Consider the following 16,837-nt stretch of genomic DNA (forward strand, 5'->3'; position numbering starts at 1 on the left):
CAAAAACAATCAGATGAAAAAGACAAGTTACATACAGAGAAACAAATATAAGGATGAAGCAGACGTCTCATCAGAAATTGCAAACTACAATTACAGACAAAAACATGGATGAATCTCACAAGCTTTATATTAAACTAAAGAATGTACAAAAGCATGTATATTGTACAAGTTCATCTATGTCAACTTCGAAAAGCAGGAAAAATAACTGATATTTAGAAAGATGTGCTTAAGCAGTAAAATGGTAAAGAGAATGTAGGTAGTGATTACTATGACAGTCAGGGTGTTGATTGAACTTGGGTGACTGGGGAGGAGATACTGATTGAGCTGAGAGCTGGGCTTCTGGGCTGGATGGTTATCATAAGGATGTATAGTTTTTCTACCTGCTTTTGGTTATTTAATTGAGCTCTGCATATCGTTTGTGTACTTTCCTGTACATATGTCATATTTTGATACAAGAGTTAAAAGAGGAGGAAAGAAAGGGAGGAAATAAGGAAGGAAATAAGAGAGAGAGTAAAGAAAGGAAATTTCAGTAGCAGAGTTTGTAAAACAAAGACTCTAGTGGGGAGCAGGGTGGGTTGCAGCCAATGCTGACTTCGATAAAGATAATAAAAAACTAAAAATCCTGCTGTGCTACGGGTTTTGACAATGTAAGTTAGGTTTAAGAATAACTTTGAGGGACTTCCCTGGTGGCACAGTGGTTAAGAATCCGCCTGCCAACGCAGGAGACACTGATTCGAGCCCTGGTCCGGGAAGATCCCACATGCCACGGAGCAACTAAGCCTGTGCGCCACAACTACTGAGCCTGTGCTCTAGAGCCCGCAAGCCACAACTACTGAAGCCCGCATGCCACAACTGCTGAAGCCCATGCACATAGAGCCCGTGCTCCGCAACAAGAAAAGCCACCGCAATGAGAAGCCCGTGCACCACAATGAAGATTAGCCCCTGCTCGCCGCAACTAGAGAAAGCCCGTGTTCAGCGATGAAGACCCAATGCAGCCAAAAATTTAAAAATAAATAAATTTATAAAAGAAGAAAGAATAACTTTGAAACATTTTATGATAATTACAAATAGAATTAAATCACAAAATGGAATGAATAAATCTTATTTTCTAATTTTCCCTGAAGATCATACCAAACATGAGGGTACATTCAGTAATGCAAATAAAAATAATAAATAAGTAGCAGTATAACAGAAACACAGTATATCAAAGAAGATGACAGAAACACAGGCAAATAATTACGACAGTAAATGTAATTAGGTTACTTTACTGAGTGTAAAAACCACTCAGATTGAATTAATTTCAATAAAATAGTAAAGCTTTAAAAATGCAAAGTTAGAAAAGAAGTATGTTTGGGAAATGAGCATCAAAAGAAAACATGGAAAACTACTTTAGGATCTCTCCAGTTAGAATTCTAGCAAAAAATCTCAAGTGAGAAAGAGTTGGTCATTTTATATCGATAAAAATTTAAATCTCTGATTAAATATAACAATGATGGGTTTTTATGTGTCAGATGATATAGAAAGATACAATATGAATAAAATCCAGTTGGGAATGAGATGGGGAATTCACAGATATGATATTACCCATCAATGACGAATAAATATACTAAAAATGACATGGAATCTTTGAAAAATGTGATTAATAGTGTAGTCCTACTGGAGGGTTAGACAGGCGGATCAGTGAAACAGAACAAAGAATTTGGAAATAGACCCCAGCAGATCTGAGATTTCAGTACATATTCAGGCTGACATTTTAAAGACAGATGACTCAGTAAATGTCATTAAGGCAACTATTTGGCCATTTGGAAAAATAAACTGAATCCCAATCTCATTCCTTATGCCAATTTAAATTCCAAAAGGAGCAAAGATGAAATGTAAAACTGAAACTATAAAAATACTAGACTAAAGGAAGCAAAGGGTGTATTTTTTTTTTGAAATAAGGACTGCTTTTTGAAATGTGAATATATACAAACAGACACATGATTGTATGCTGATGTATTGTAAAATACATGCACATACATATATATCTGCACTGTGTGTGTTCCTATGTCCATATATGTCATAAAAGAGGAAAGTGGCTAAATCTGAATATATAAATTTTGACATGATAAATAAAGGTTGTAATCAAATTCTAAAGAAAAACTGTTAGGAAAAGTATTCTCAGCCTAAATGACAAAGAATTAATTTTCTTATTACAAAAATAAAGACCTCATAAATCAATAAGAAAAAAAAAAAAATAACCCAAGAGGAAAATGGGCAAAGGACTCACAATTCACAAAAGAAGAAATACAGTCATTATAAACATGAAGAGATAACCTATCTCTTCATTCCTTGAAGAGACGCAAATAAAACATGATTTCAGTGTCTTCTCCTTTTGAATATCAGATGTTTAATAAGTAGGATTGAAAATACACAGAATTGGTATGAAGAGGGTATCCAACATGCTCACACACCATTGGTGGGAGATTAAAGGGCATAACCTCCTCATTAGCAATTTTGACAAAATGTAATAAAAGGGTAAAATGTTTACACTTTGATCCAAAAATTATGCTTTAAGAATTTATCTTAAAGTAACACCTACCGCAAGTAGAGAGGTTTGTATTCACAAAAATGTTCATTATAGTACTGTGTTTGTTGGCAAAAATAAAAAAACAGAAGGGCACATCCAAAAATATGTCCATAACATGGAATATAATGCATCTTATAAGATTTCTGAAGAAACTGTAATGACAGTGTAAGCTGCTTATAAAAATGTAAACTAGAAAAGCAAGAATCAAAGTGTAAATTCATTTCAATGCCAGGATACATTTATATATTTCTGTATATTGTGTATGTTTGTGCATATATAAGTGTGTGTTATATAGTTACATATTTTTTATATTCAGACATACACAAAGGCACACACATATATACAGATAAATATATTTGTATACATATATATACATGTGTGCATATGTACATACACACATGTACAAGAGAATGAGAACAGTTTACAGTATTAACAGTGGCAATCCCTTAGTTGTAAAATTATTCATAATTCTCAATATTTGTAAGTATTTTTAAGTGTTTCTATAAGAAAACTGACTTTCTTTTGTAACTACGAAAAAGCATAATCATAGAAATAATTTACATTAGGAAAGTAAATTTTATTGGCCCTAGGAGAACTCTAAGGATAGCTTAGAAGATAATCAAATTCACAGTAACCTAGGTTTAACTTTACTCTTAACCTGGGGTACTTTTAGACAAGCAGAATTTTGAATAATAGCAGCAATCAAGTTGCAAGCTTAACAAAAGGGCATAATTTCTTTTATCTTTAAGAGAAGTATCGAAGAAACAAAGTCTTTGTTCTTAGGAAGATCTGAGCATCTAATAACCTATAAACAACAAAACTATATTGTTGTTGCTATTGTGCAAAAACAGTCCATTTATGAAGTGAGTTTAGGTTTATCCTCCTCTAGAAATGTTTAATTCCAGACTGATGTTCCCAGACCGATTTTTATGCAAATTAATTAAAGCATTAGCTTGAGCCAAACTTAATTACCAGGCCTCCAAGAAACAATCATGTGATCTATTTCTAAAGAAAAGTGAATGGATTTTTGGATTATCTATTCTAATGGTCCCCTCCCATTAGTATGGATGATTGAGTTTGCTGTATAAAAAATATACATATAAACTGTGGGATCCTTTATGTTCTTTTGTTTCTTCTGCCAGGAGGGATTAGGGCAAAGGACAGTGGGTGGAATTCAACCAGACTGAATGTAGAGAGGCAAACATAAAGCGTGCTCCCATGGGGTCAATAAAGCAGGATGGAATGTGGTATTTCTGAGTGGCTGAAGAGAAAGGCAGATGGGCTGAGTCATCATTAACACACAGCAGGCCTGGGTGCAGGGCACAGTGCTCACACATTACCCCTCCTGCATACAATATGCCAGATCCTGGCGTGGCTCAGGCATGAGCAAGTATGAGCATTCTTGGATTTCAAAGCTGAGAACCTCATTGCTTTCCCCATTTTTCACTAACTTAATTTCAGAAAAATGAGAAAAAAAATATGCATTTTCGTTTCAAGAGAAGATTGCCAAAATATGTAAAGCACACAGGTGAAAACAGATGAAGGGTGAGGCAAGTGAAAAGGGCAGAGGAGAGGAATATTCCAAAAGAGCTTTGCAATGGCCTCTTATCCTCAAAGTGAAGTGCCAGACGTTACTGGTAGGCGAGAAAATCCCTAGTATTCATCAAAGCCTTAGGCTACCACCCCATGTGGTCCCATCCGATCTGCGGTGCCCCAGGCCCTGGTGAATTGCGATCTTCCTATTCCTGATGGACTTCCTCTGAAAATGTATCGAATGGAGCGCTGGGACTGGAGACACACTGCAGTAAAGTGGCTGCTTCTACTCTCCGAATGCCCTGCTCTTCCCCATCACTGTACAAAGCCAGATCACAGATAATGAGATAAGGTCCCAGCAATGACTGGGAGGAGGTGTGATGGTCGGTTCCCCATCAACAGTGATAGAGAATGAGGCTCACTCAAAAGAGGGAAGGTTCCCTCACATCATCCTCCCAGGAAAACAAATGCCAGGGATGACTAGAAACTTTACCAGGAGGCATATCCTTATATAATGCCAAAGATAGAGGGACTCTAAGATAGTATCTAGCTTTTTGGCCTTGTTTTCTAAAGATAATAAAATTGAAGCCCAAAGAGGTTGTGATTTGCCTAAAACATTCAATTCTTCTTCCAGGGTTCTTTGCAATAAATGTAGTATGTGAAGCATCTAGTAGCCTTAGTGCTTTGTTGCTAAAGGTACAATAGGAAGTAAGTTACAGTTCCTAATTACTATTTAGAGACATTGATGAATACTATAACAGAGGACCAATTAAATGGACATTTTTGGATCACTCCTTATTAGTAGGTGCTAGGAAGAGAAATGAATAAAACAGTATTTATCTTCACAATGCTCATACCCTGATAAGGGAAACAAACACAGATACAGCTATATTACAGTGTGATAAGGAGAATAATAAATAGGTGAATAGGCAAAGGGACTCAATATGCAAAGATGTGATCACTCTATATGGTACCCAGAGGTGAAAAGGATGGAAATGGGTTTTGGGGGGAAGATTTTGTATGACTTTCTGCTCCATATAAAGACTTTTGTGACAAGTAGTATCACAACATAGTCTAAAGAATAAAGGGCACAAATGGAATTCTCATACATTTCTGGTGGCACTATAAAATGGAACAAACTCTTCAGAGCACTGTTTTTTCAGGAACTAGTAAAGCTAAACATGTGTGTTGCCTGTTACTTAACAGTCTCACTCCTGTGTTTATACCCAAGTGATATGAGTACATATGTCCATCAAAAGACATGTACAAGAATGTTTTTAGCAGTGTTATTCATTTAGCCCCAAACTGAAACATATTCCTACAATGGAAGAATATACGTCAGTGAGAAAGAATGGACAATTGATGCATGCAGTGACTAGGATTAATCTTACAGAAAACAAGTATAAAAAAGTAAGATACAAAAGAGCACACGCTGTATATTCTGTTTATATGGGCTGGGTACATACGCTTGTCTCACAGGAGCCAGTGCAGGTCACATGGTCACAGGCAGGGAATGAGGACCCTCTTACAGAAGTAGAGACAACTTGGAACAATGATACATCTCCCACAGGGACAGACCCAGACAAAGAGCCCAAACACGTCTGCTTCACCTTCGCGCCTGTAACCTCTGGCTCTGGATTTTTTTTTTTTGTTTTTTAATTCAACAGTTAGATATCCTTAGCATAAAATCTTTCATTAAAATGATGCAAAGTGGACAGATTTCAATTTCTTCTCTTAGCACTTAAATGTTCTAGACGCCACAGTGGGAGGAGGAGAACCCGGGGGGGGCAGAAGTAAACCATTCCTAGATAATCAGCCTTGGAGTAATCAAGAGCTGGCTGAATTCTCTCCTGACTTTTGCTATATTTAGTAGGTGTTTTATGAGAATGGTTGAGCTGTTAGGTGACCCCCATCCCTGTGTGCTCACATTACTAAAGTTTTATTATGCTCTCTTGATAGAAGAATGAAAGTACAAGCAGTGTTTTAATTTTCTAGGAATCCTCAAGATGGGAAATATCTATATAATAAAGGGAAATTGGATGTAACCTCTGCAACCCAGAAATTATTTAAAATTTCAAAACAGCCAGGTTGTATCCATTGATGTTCAGTGTATTTATAAGCTAAATATTAATTATACTAGTCAGTTCAAAGAAGACGGTTTTGCCTACATTATTTGGATATTTCTCATAAAATAATTGATATAATTTTGATGATTTGCAAAATGACACCTTCACCCTCCGCTTTGGTTCAAAACTGTTGTCTACCTCTCCAGGCATGATCAAAGCATGGTTTCTGAAATGTTTGCCTTTTTAAACCAGGAATAAAACTATGGTCATGCATATCACATTTATTTTTCAATCACTGTTCTTAACAGGACAAAAGAATGATTCAATGAAGAATGAAATAAAAATTGAGGCAGAGTCCCAGAGCTCATATATGGAAACAGAAGGTATTGAAACCAGAATATATTGTTATCTGAGAATGACGTGAAACTGTGGATCTTGACTTCTATATATACTGGTGTGTATGAGTGGGGTGCGTGTATGCTTTCAGCAGTGATTACTAGACAAAGGCGGCAGTGTTCTGCTTTGTATGCCTGTTGAAACTTGGAGAGGAAAAAAGAACTTTGTGCTGTAGTCACTGTTTTCTCAATGATTCCAACTAAAACATCCCTGAGTATCCTTCTGTCTCATTCTATTTAGAGCTTTCATCGAACCAAGAAGATACCATGATCGTGGAGCAGCAAGAAGTGATTCCACTAACAGATGACCAAGAAGAAGAAGAAGGTGAAAAAGGTAGGACTGCTCTTAAATTAACCCATCAAGAATAGAGAGTTTCTTTGGATTCCTGCCTAGAATTCAACCATCAGAGTTATCCTCATGAAACTGCAGTCTGTCAAGGGGCAAAATGAACATTTCTTTAATTCTAAACCTACTTTTGAAAGTAGAATAAAATCCAGAAGTAGCAAAAGAAGATACTTGTAACAGTTTTTCGTCCTTTCAAAGAATATGAGGATGTTTTTATTATTCATTTAGATTTGATTTTTTAAAATCATAGTTTTGAGAAAGCCTCTAAGAAATAGAAATTATGGGCTAGACGGATAAAAGTCCTAGAAAATCTGAAATGGCTTTAAAACAAATAGATGAACCATTTTGTATTGATTTCATTCTGTCATCCTTCATGCGGTAGTGACGAAGGAAGCAATTTGTGTAAAATAAGCACATTATATGAGCCTTCTAAATGATAAGTTTGCCCAATAATATTAGGGTACAATTATATTGAATACTGTTTAAAAAAGTAAGATGATTTCAGAGGACATAAGAAGAATGAACACTTGGTAAATTTTAAAGCAGCATTTGGGGCAAGAAATCAATATATTAGAGTAAAGGTAGACATTTTAAAAAGTCTTTAAAAAATTATCAAAGAAATTTATTATTTATTAAAGAACTTAAAGAATTTCATTTTCCAGTATAAAGCAATCTCTTAAAAGGAGCTAAAATGTGAAATAAAAAAGGAAATAATTGATCTCTTCTGCTGTATCATAAATCATACTGATCTTAAATAAAAATGTGTTTGCAAAGTAGTTACAGAGTAATAACTTGACAGGCCTTGTTCACAGAACACAGGGATCCATTTTGTTTTCAAATGAAAACACAAACATGATCTCAATTGTAAAATCAGGTCAATAGTAAGCACAGCTTCCAAATTATGAACTCTTTTTGGCAGCTGCGTTGACACAGTTTAATTACTAAGTCATGTTAGTGATTTTGACATCCTTTTTTAATTTCCACTGCATCTATTGCACAATATTCTTCTATATCTATGCCTCTAATGACCTTTTCTCTAATTGCAAATCCTAGTTCAGCTTCATGACACCATGTTCCTGGCAAGTCAAGTAAATGGTATATTTGGAGAATTTTATGTCTGACGCTGATAATAGAAAATTGATACAACCCTTACTTGAAATACAGATACATGGCCTTGCTCCTTTGTTACTGAACACCAGTTCATATTCCCCTCTCACAGTGAAGCCAAACAAACTGAAACATCAGAGTTTTGAGCAGAGAAAGGTTTATCAAAGGGCCGTGAATGGGTGGCTCGTGTTCAAAACATTCCAAACTCCCTGAGGGGTTTCAGCAAAGCATTTTTAAAGGCCAGAGAGGGAGGGGCGTCCAAGGGTCTGTGATCAGCTGCTGCACAATTCTCTGATTGGTTGATGGTGAGGTAACAGGGTGGTGTCCCAGGAGTTAACATTATCAATCCTTAGGCTCCAGAAGGTCTGGGGGCTATGCGCTCATGATCAGCAAGTAGTTAATTTCTTCCCTTTGGTGGTGGTTTTTAGCATCTGAAAAATTCAGGAAATATGCATGAGATAGTCTTATCTGGGTACTTCAGAGAGGAGCTACAGAGGAGGATATGGGGGAAGGGTCTGTTCCAGGAAGGCCCCATAGGGTCCTGCTCAGTTATACATTCAGTTGTACTTGTAAAATATAAAATAGAGGATATTGCATCTGCCTGCTTAATTTCTCTGTAGCAGAAATTATTTACTTTGTACGTTGTGCCTCAGGACATGCAAATGAGGAACATCAAACAACTGGTACATTGTCCTCTTTTTAACTTGACCTACAAGGGAAAAAGCTCGTGTTCAGCACACATTGACTTGTCATCCTTCTCCCAGTGGCTTCTCTAGCATGTAGGACTCCTCCAGTTACTGAAGAGTTCAGTTCTCCCTCGTAGGGATGCCAATCCTCTTCTGCAAATGGAGGAATGGCATGTGGGAAAGAAGCAAGATCAAATTCCGCTACTTGCTTGTAGCAACTTTTTTTTTAATTACTTAATTTGTTTTATTGGCTGCACTGGGTCTTCATTGCTGCGCGCAGGCCCTCTCTAGCTGCAGCCAGCGAGGGCTACTCTTTGTTGCGGTGCGCTGGCTTCTCATTGCGGTGGCTTCTCCCGCTGCGGAGCACGGGCTCCAGGCGCGTGGGCTTCAGTAGTTGTGGCTCGCGGGCTCCAGAGCACAGGCCCAGCAGCTGAGGTGCACGGGCTCAGTTGCTCCGCGGTATGTGGGCTCCTCCCGGACCAGGGCTTGAACCCGTGTGTCCCGCACTAGCAGGAGGACTCCTAACCACTTGCACCACCAGGGAAACCTCTTGCTTGTAGCAACTTTGAAGTTGAATTTCTTTGTTTAAAATTTGACTTTTCACTGTCGGAGAGTAATAATGCTTATGGGCTTGAATTAACTGAGTTTTCCCTTCTTTACCAGAGATAATTAACTTGGCCCTGCCTTGAATATTTCTGTTTAAATTCGAAATAACTTAAAATTAACCACCTTTATCATCTTATTCGTTGCTTCAAAGTAAGAGTTAAAAGCTATTCTCTTACATATAAAGAAAGTAACCAAAGGGAAAGGGAGCAATGTAGATTCAGGGTGCACTGCAGCAGCCCTGCCCCCCACTGACAAGTTGGGTAACCTGGGGCAGATTATTTAATCTTTCAATGCCTCAGTTTCCTCATCTGTAAGAGGGTGATGACAGATATGCTTGTGATGAAACTTTAATGAGTAAAGTGATGTAAAGCAATTCCAACAATACCTGACACATAGAAAGCACACTTTAAGTGTTTAGTACTTATCATAATTGGATAAATTGACGACAAAATCAAGAGAATCCACATGTGGAGTTCCCCAAGTCCATTCCTAACTATTTTGAAGCCATAAAAATTTCATATAGTCTACATTATCCTTCAGCAGCAAATTGTTCTGCCCATTTTGTTTTCAGTACCATCTCCTGCAGGCTGTTTCAACATGTATATTTAATACAGAAAGATAGAACAATTAATGAAAGGTGAGGTGGGAGACGTTTCTGTGTATTCAGAAAAAAATTGTTTTTTTTTTGGTCAAGATCTCAATCTTCTGTTTGAGAAATGCTGATTCAACCATAATTTTTATCTTTAAAAGAAGATGCCATTGATTTATTGGTAGATCCACAGAATAAAAGTAGTAAATAAATTCAAAGTCATAGAATGTTCTTTTGCTTTCTTTTGTTTCCTATGGTTACTGAAGAGTCTTGTTTGAAAGTATTTTGAGAACATAGCTCCAGGTTTTGTGTATATTCACAGTGTCTCTTAATGGAAAGTTGCATATATGCATTAAGAGCTACTCTTATCTGCAAAAAAAAAACAAAACAAATGAGTACTCTGTTAAATTTGTAGGGATATTCTTTACAGCGTTAGGAATATTGGTTCTCTTTTTTTTTTTAATTTATTTATTTATTTTTGGCTGTGTTGGGTCTTCGTTTCTATGCGAGGGCTTTCTCTAGTTGCAGCGAGCGGGGGCCACTCTTCATCGTGGTGCGCGGGCCTCTCACTATCGCGGCGGCCTCTCTTGTTGTGGAGTACAGGCTCCAGACGCGCAGGCTCAGTAGTTGTGGCTCACGGGCCTAGTTGCCCCACAGCATGTGGGATCTTCCCAGACCAGGGCTCAAACCCGTGTCCCCTGCATTGGCAGGCAGATTCTCAACCACTGCACCACCAGGGAAGCCCAATATTGATTCTCTTTTGAGAATCTTTCTAAGGAGACAGAAAGTGGTTCCTTTCAAAAAATTCCAGACCAGGAAAAATGTATAACCTTTTTGTCTCATTTCACAGCATTCTATATAAGATTAGAAAATGTAGATAATCTTTAGGATATGTCTTCGATGGCTCCCAGGTGTATGGGCACAGATGTTGTAACATTAAGTTTTGAAGTTAGCTCTACCAAAATATGGGTTTTGAAGAGAAGAGAAAATATTCAGCAGAAGTTCATGCTGATAAAATTACACAATAGCACAATGGACATTTCCCTAGGAGACATGAAATACAAAAATTTCAACAGGCATTAAGTGAGGTTCCACATATGGCAGCTTTTCTCATATAGCCACATTGCCTCTTCCTAAATGAGTCCGGTTTTATGCTTTCCCAGCAGGATCTGCAGCACATATGAAACCCAGTAAAATAACATCATTTAGGTTAATAACCAAATAGGAAAGTATCTTATAGGTGATCTCCTCTAAAAAGATCTCATGTTTTAGCATAAAATATGACTTTAGCCAGCATTAAAATGTTTTTTCTGAAGATTTCTATTTCTAGTGGAATTTAGAAATAGTTCCTATAAAATCTTAACTAGATCAACATTGTATCATTATTATATCACATAATTTTAACTTATGTTTATTAGAAATATATTGAACTTTCTCTCCAAGTATTATACAGAATGCATGCATTCCAATTATTTTTCTTGGATCCAGCAATAAGTATAATATGGAATAAAAATCCTTTATCTTGGGCTGATCAAAATGTTGATGGAGATTTAAAGTATATTATGGTATAAGATCTTCTTGGAAAAAGATGGATATTGACAGGCACGCAAGTAGGAAGTGAAGTGTAAATCGGCAACAAGTATAAATTATCACATCCTTTGGCTCATGTTTTGGCCTCTGACGAGCAGGACCATGAGACTAAGTGTGCAGAGAACCATGGCTTCTTGCTCTGGCTATGTGGTTTCTGGCAATTCTTTACCTTTTATAAATCCCAGTTTCTGGGGTAGTAAAATGAGGGGCACGAACTCAATAATGCAGGGATGAGATTGTCCAATTTTATAAACTTTCTCGGAAGGCCAGCTCTGAAGAACCACATTCTTGATGAAACAAGGGGTGATGAGATGGGAGCCAGTGGTCATCAATACACTGAGAAAGCTGAAATTGTAGGTTTTACTCAGTTTTATTCATTGTATCCTATTGATAAAAATGCAGAGGTACTCTAGACCAGACAAAAAGATCAGCCAGACTAACTTATTATATTTCAGGACTTAACCAATAATTGGATAGCTAACGATTCCCGGAAGATACTTTAAATGGGATAAATGTGCCCTTTAGCTCAAATTAGGTTGACCCACAGACTCTGCTCAGAACCAGGCTAGATTTACATCACCCATCTTTTTTAGTCCACATGAGAAACTTCTTTTCTTGTAGTTTCTCTGGCTGCCGTTTCATCTTTCAATGAACACAGTGAAACACTTTCTCTTCTGCTCCTACCAATCAAATCCCTTAGGGTTTTATTTTGGCTTCAAGACACCACTACACAGCCCTTGGTGTTTTCCATTATTGATGGGATTCTTACATCACTGACACAGCCCTTTCCCCTCTACTTGAAAATCAGCCTCCACACCAGCAATGCAGCAACAACACAAACACACATTCAGGCTTTCATACTCCAGTCTGTGTGCTTTGCTATGGAGAATCATGGTTCAGGCACATTTTTGATTCATGCAAAATATTATATGAACTTTCATCTTGATTAATTAACTTACTGGAACTTTATATATTCTGAAATCTTATCTTGTATATCATATCTTGTATGTGATATAATAATGATACAATGTTGATCTAGTTAAGATTTTATATGAAATATTTCTGAATTCTGCTAGAAATAAAAATCTTCAGAAAAAACATTTTAATGCTGGCTAAAGTCATATTTTATGCTAAAACATGAGATCTTTTTAGAGGAGATTGCCTATAAGATTACTTTCCTATTTGGTTATTAACCTAAATGATGTTATTTTACTGGATTTCATATGAGTTTATCTTATCTTGTATCTTATCTTTTCAAATGAAGTCAACTTTAGTAATTCTGCATAATTCATATTGGCAGCACTGTAATTTAGGTTTTTTAGGGCAGCTTCATTTTCAAATGATTTCTTCTGTTATCAGTCTTTTTTCCTAATCATATTTTGTAGCTGGAATTTGTCAACCAAAATTTTATTTTAAAATATAAGATAAATTAATAATGCTGGTGCCTGTTCAGCTTTTGTGAATATTTTTAAGTGTTTAATGAAATTCCTTGTATTCGTTAAATACACTGAATATAAAAACTATGAAGTTTTAAGCTAAATTATTTGTCTTCTGCATATCTCTACGTATGCAATATATACATATAAAACCAGTTCATTCAAATTCCACTGTATAAGAAGTAAAGATAGAATGTTTCATTCACATTTAACATTTTTTAAAATTTATTTTTAAAGTACGAATTTTCTTCAGATTTCTCCCTCAAATAAAAGTGTAACTGACCTATAATTTTAAAGTTAAAAAACAGAAAAATAAAAAGCATAGTCACTGCAACAATAATAATTTAGGTTCCCATAATGTAATATGGTGTAAATTTAGATTAAACATGTGTAAACCTCATATGTGGCTTCTCAAGAAGAAAGTATACTTGGCCTCTTGAATGTGGCCAAGTCCCCAGCATGCTATCATCACCTTGTCTTTTAAGATTTAGAAAAACTTTCCCTGAACCTCCATTTTACACATCAGGGAGGAAGTACCACAAACCCAAGTAATATGTGTAGGCTCAAGCGGACATTAGGATCAAAATTTGTAATCCTTTGTCTATCCCTGTCTGGGGAATTTTGAGAGACCGTCTCTACTAATTCTCTAGCATCCAGCTTTGTTTCTGGATCCCCTTTTTCTTTTCTTTTTTTATTTTTAACTTTGTATCAAGCCTAGGTTGTCTGGTTTTGCCCCAAGACCTATAGCCTTGTGGCTTATCAAAGTAATTTCCAAAGATAAAACAGATCTCTTCCTTAAGTGGAATTCTATCTCTAGGTGTTGAACTTTTTATTTCTCTCTGCTGCATTAGAGTTCTACAACTCTCTGTGCATGAAGTACCTTAATTCTTTTTTTTTCTGAAAACAAACAACTTTTTATTGAAGTATAGTTGATGTACAATGTTGTACTAGTTTCAGGTATACAGCAAAGTGATACAGATATATATGTATATACTCTTTTTCAGATTCTTTTCCCTTATAGGTTATTATAAGATATTGAATATAGTTCCCTGAACTATACAGTAGGACCTTGTTTTTTATTTTATATATAGTGGTGTGTATGTGTTAATCCCAAACTCCTAATTTATCCCTCCCTCCCCTTTCCTCTTTGGTAACTGTAAATTTGTTTTCTGTGTCTGAGTCTCTTTTTTGTAAATAAGTTTGTTTGTATCAGTTTTTTTAAGATTCCACATATTAGTGATATCATTTGATATTTGTCTTTATCTGACTTCACTTAGTAGGTCCATCCATGTTGCTGTAAATGGCATTATTTCATTCTTTTTTTAATGGCTGAGTAGTATTCCATTGTGTATATATATATATATATATATATATAACAAATCTTCTTTATCCATTCATCTGTCAATGGATATTGGGGTTGTTTCCATGTCTTGGCTGTTGTAAATAGTGCTGCTATGAATATGGGTGCATGTATCTTTTCATATTAGAGTTTTCGTCTTTTACAGATATATGCCCAGGAGTGGGATTGCTGGATCATATGGTAACACTATTTTTAGCTTTTGAAGGAACCTCTACTATTCTCCATAGTGGCTGCACCAATTTACATTCCCACCAACAGTGTAGGAGGGTTCCCTTTTCTCCACACCCTCTCCAGCATTTATTATCTGTAGACTTTTTGATGTTGGCCTGTCTGACAGGTGTGAGGTGATACCTCATTGTAGCTTTGATTTGCATTTCTCTAATAATTAGTGATGTTGAGCATCTTTTCATGTGCCTTTTAGCCATCTGTATGTCTTCTTTGGAGAAATGTCTATTTAGGTCTTCTGCCCATTTTTTGATTGGGTTGTTTGTTTTTGTTTTTTTTTTCTGTTGAGCTGTATGAGCTATTTGCATATTTTGGAAATAAGTCCCTTGTCAGTCGCATCATTTGCAAATATTTTCTCCCAGTCTGTACGTTGTCTTTTTGTTATGTTTATGGTTTCCTTTGCTGTGCAAAAGCTTTTAAGTTTAATTAGGTCCTTTTTGTTTATTTTTGCTTTTATTTCCATTACTGTAGGAGACAGATCCAAAAAAATATTGCTGTGATTTATGTCAAAGAGTGCTCTGCCTATGTTTTCCTCTAGGAGTTTTATAATATCCAGTCTTACATTTAGGTCTTTAATCCATTTTGGGTTTATTTTCCTACATGGTATTAGAGAATGTTCTAATTTCATTCTTTTACATGTAGCTGTACAGTTTTCCCAACACCACTTATTGAAGAGACTATCTTTTCTCCATTGCATATTCTTGCCTCCTTTGTCGTAGATTAATTGACCGTAAGTTCATGGGTTTATTTCTAGGCTTTCTATCCTGTTCCATTGATCTGTGTGTCTGTTTTTGTGCCATTACCATACTGTTTTTGTTGACTGTAGCTTTGTAGTATAGTCTGAAGTCAGGGAGCCTGATTCCTCCAGTTCTATTTTTCTTTCTCAAGATTGCTTTAGCTATTCAGGGTCTTTTGTGTTTCCATACAAATTTTTAAAATTTTTGTTCTGGTTCTGTGAAAAATGCCATTGGTATTTTGATAAGGATTGCATTAAATCTGTAGATTGCCCTGGATAGTATGGTCGTTTTAACAATATTGATTCTTCCAGCCCAAGAACACTGAAGTACCTTAATTCTTATCACAACTAATGAAAAGAGTAGTTTTTATTTGCATCTAATCATTATTTTACATATACTATCCTTAAATAGTCCAGAAAATTAGCCTTCTCGAAAAACAGTGAGTATAATTGTTAATGTTTGGTGACACGTTCATTATATCTTCCCTCTTCTCCAAGACATTAAATAATGCTAAATTGTAATTTTCAGAAAGATGAAATCAGGACTCATGATTTTCCATAAATACATGTAAAAGATTTTATTTAAATCATTAATTAATAAGGGGAACAATAAGATGTAAAACTGGTTCAAAAAAGAATAATATATATACGTATATCCAAATGTATATGTATATATCTCCATAATACACATACAATCAGGAATACCAAATACATCCATACATATACACATACACCCATGATTCAGGAATACTGACATTTGAAAGACTGGTTAATATCATATAGGGCAGTAAAATGTATTCTTTCTTCTCCACCAAACAGAATACATTTACAGTGCTATGAACAAGTCTCATTTTCATTATTATAAGTTTTCTACAAGGTAACTTCTACCCCTACAGATTTGTAAAACAGTCTAGTTGTAGAAAGTCAAAGGAGTAACACCATTATAGAATCAGATAATCTCCAATTCTCTGCCCTGCAAACACCAGATGCCTTGGCCTTCCAAGACTCTCAGCTCAGTCTCCTCCACTCAGGGAGTCCACTGGGTTGTGCAGCTGGTTGTGGCCTGGAAAGTCTCTCCAGACAGTCAGTGGGGACAACCACAAGGCTCATCTCACTTCTTGGCTCTCAGGCATCACTGAGACTTACCAAATTTTAATATGAATTGGTACTTTTATTCTCCATGACAATGGAAAAATATTAGCATACTTAAATTTAATTTGCCTCATCCCAATAAATGCCACTATTGCAATATATTTTAATTCTAAGTATATCTTAACTCCCACAATACATTATTCTTATTATAATCATAACTGATTTGTACCATCACTATGCATTTAGACTTATCCAATAATTACCATTTACCTCACTTATAATTCCTTCCTTCATCTTTGACCATCTGGGATCAATATCCTTCCACCTGAAGAACACAAAAAGGCCACTAGGTAACAGAACTAACAAATGCAGGTCTAATCTATAAATTGACTGGGGTGGATAGTTAGGGATTGTAATAATAGGGATGTGTAAATATGTTCATTTACACATTTTGTTGTAAAGACCAAAATACTGTCAACCCAAATTTTAGCACAGAACCTT

At 36.0% G+C, this 16,837-nt stretch overlaps 1 protein-coding gene across 3 annotated transcripts in view; it reads left to right on the top strand.

Moving 5' to 3' along the window:
- MACROD2 (mono-ADP ribosylhydrolase 2) overlaps nt 1-16,837 on the top strand; it is a 1,951,733-nt gene that overhangs the window by 1,888,967 nt on the left and 45,929 nt on the right. For all 3 annotated transcript variants that reach the window (XM_082428620.1, XM_082428619.1, XM_082428621.1), the window contains 2 exons: nt 6,477-6,551; nt 6,805-6,897. In XM_082428620.1, coding sequence (XP_082284746.1) covers nt 6,477-6,551; nt 6,805-6,897 — 168 coding nt within the window. The remainder of the gene's footprint in view (nt 1-6,476; nt 6,552-6,804; nt 6,898-16,837) is intronic.

The sequence above is a fragment of the Balaenoptera physalus genome (assembly GCF_965194825.1).
Source record: "Balaenoptera physalus genome assembly, chromosome: 16".
NCBI lineage: Eukaryota > Metazoa > Chordata > Mammalia > Artiodactyla > Balaenopteridae > Balaenoptera > Balaenoptera physalus.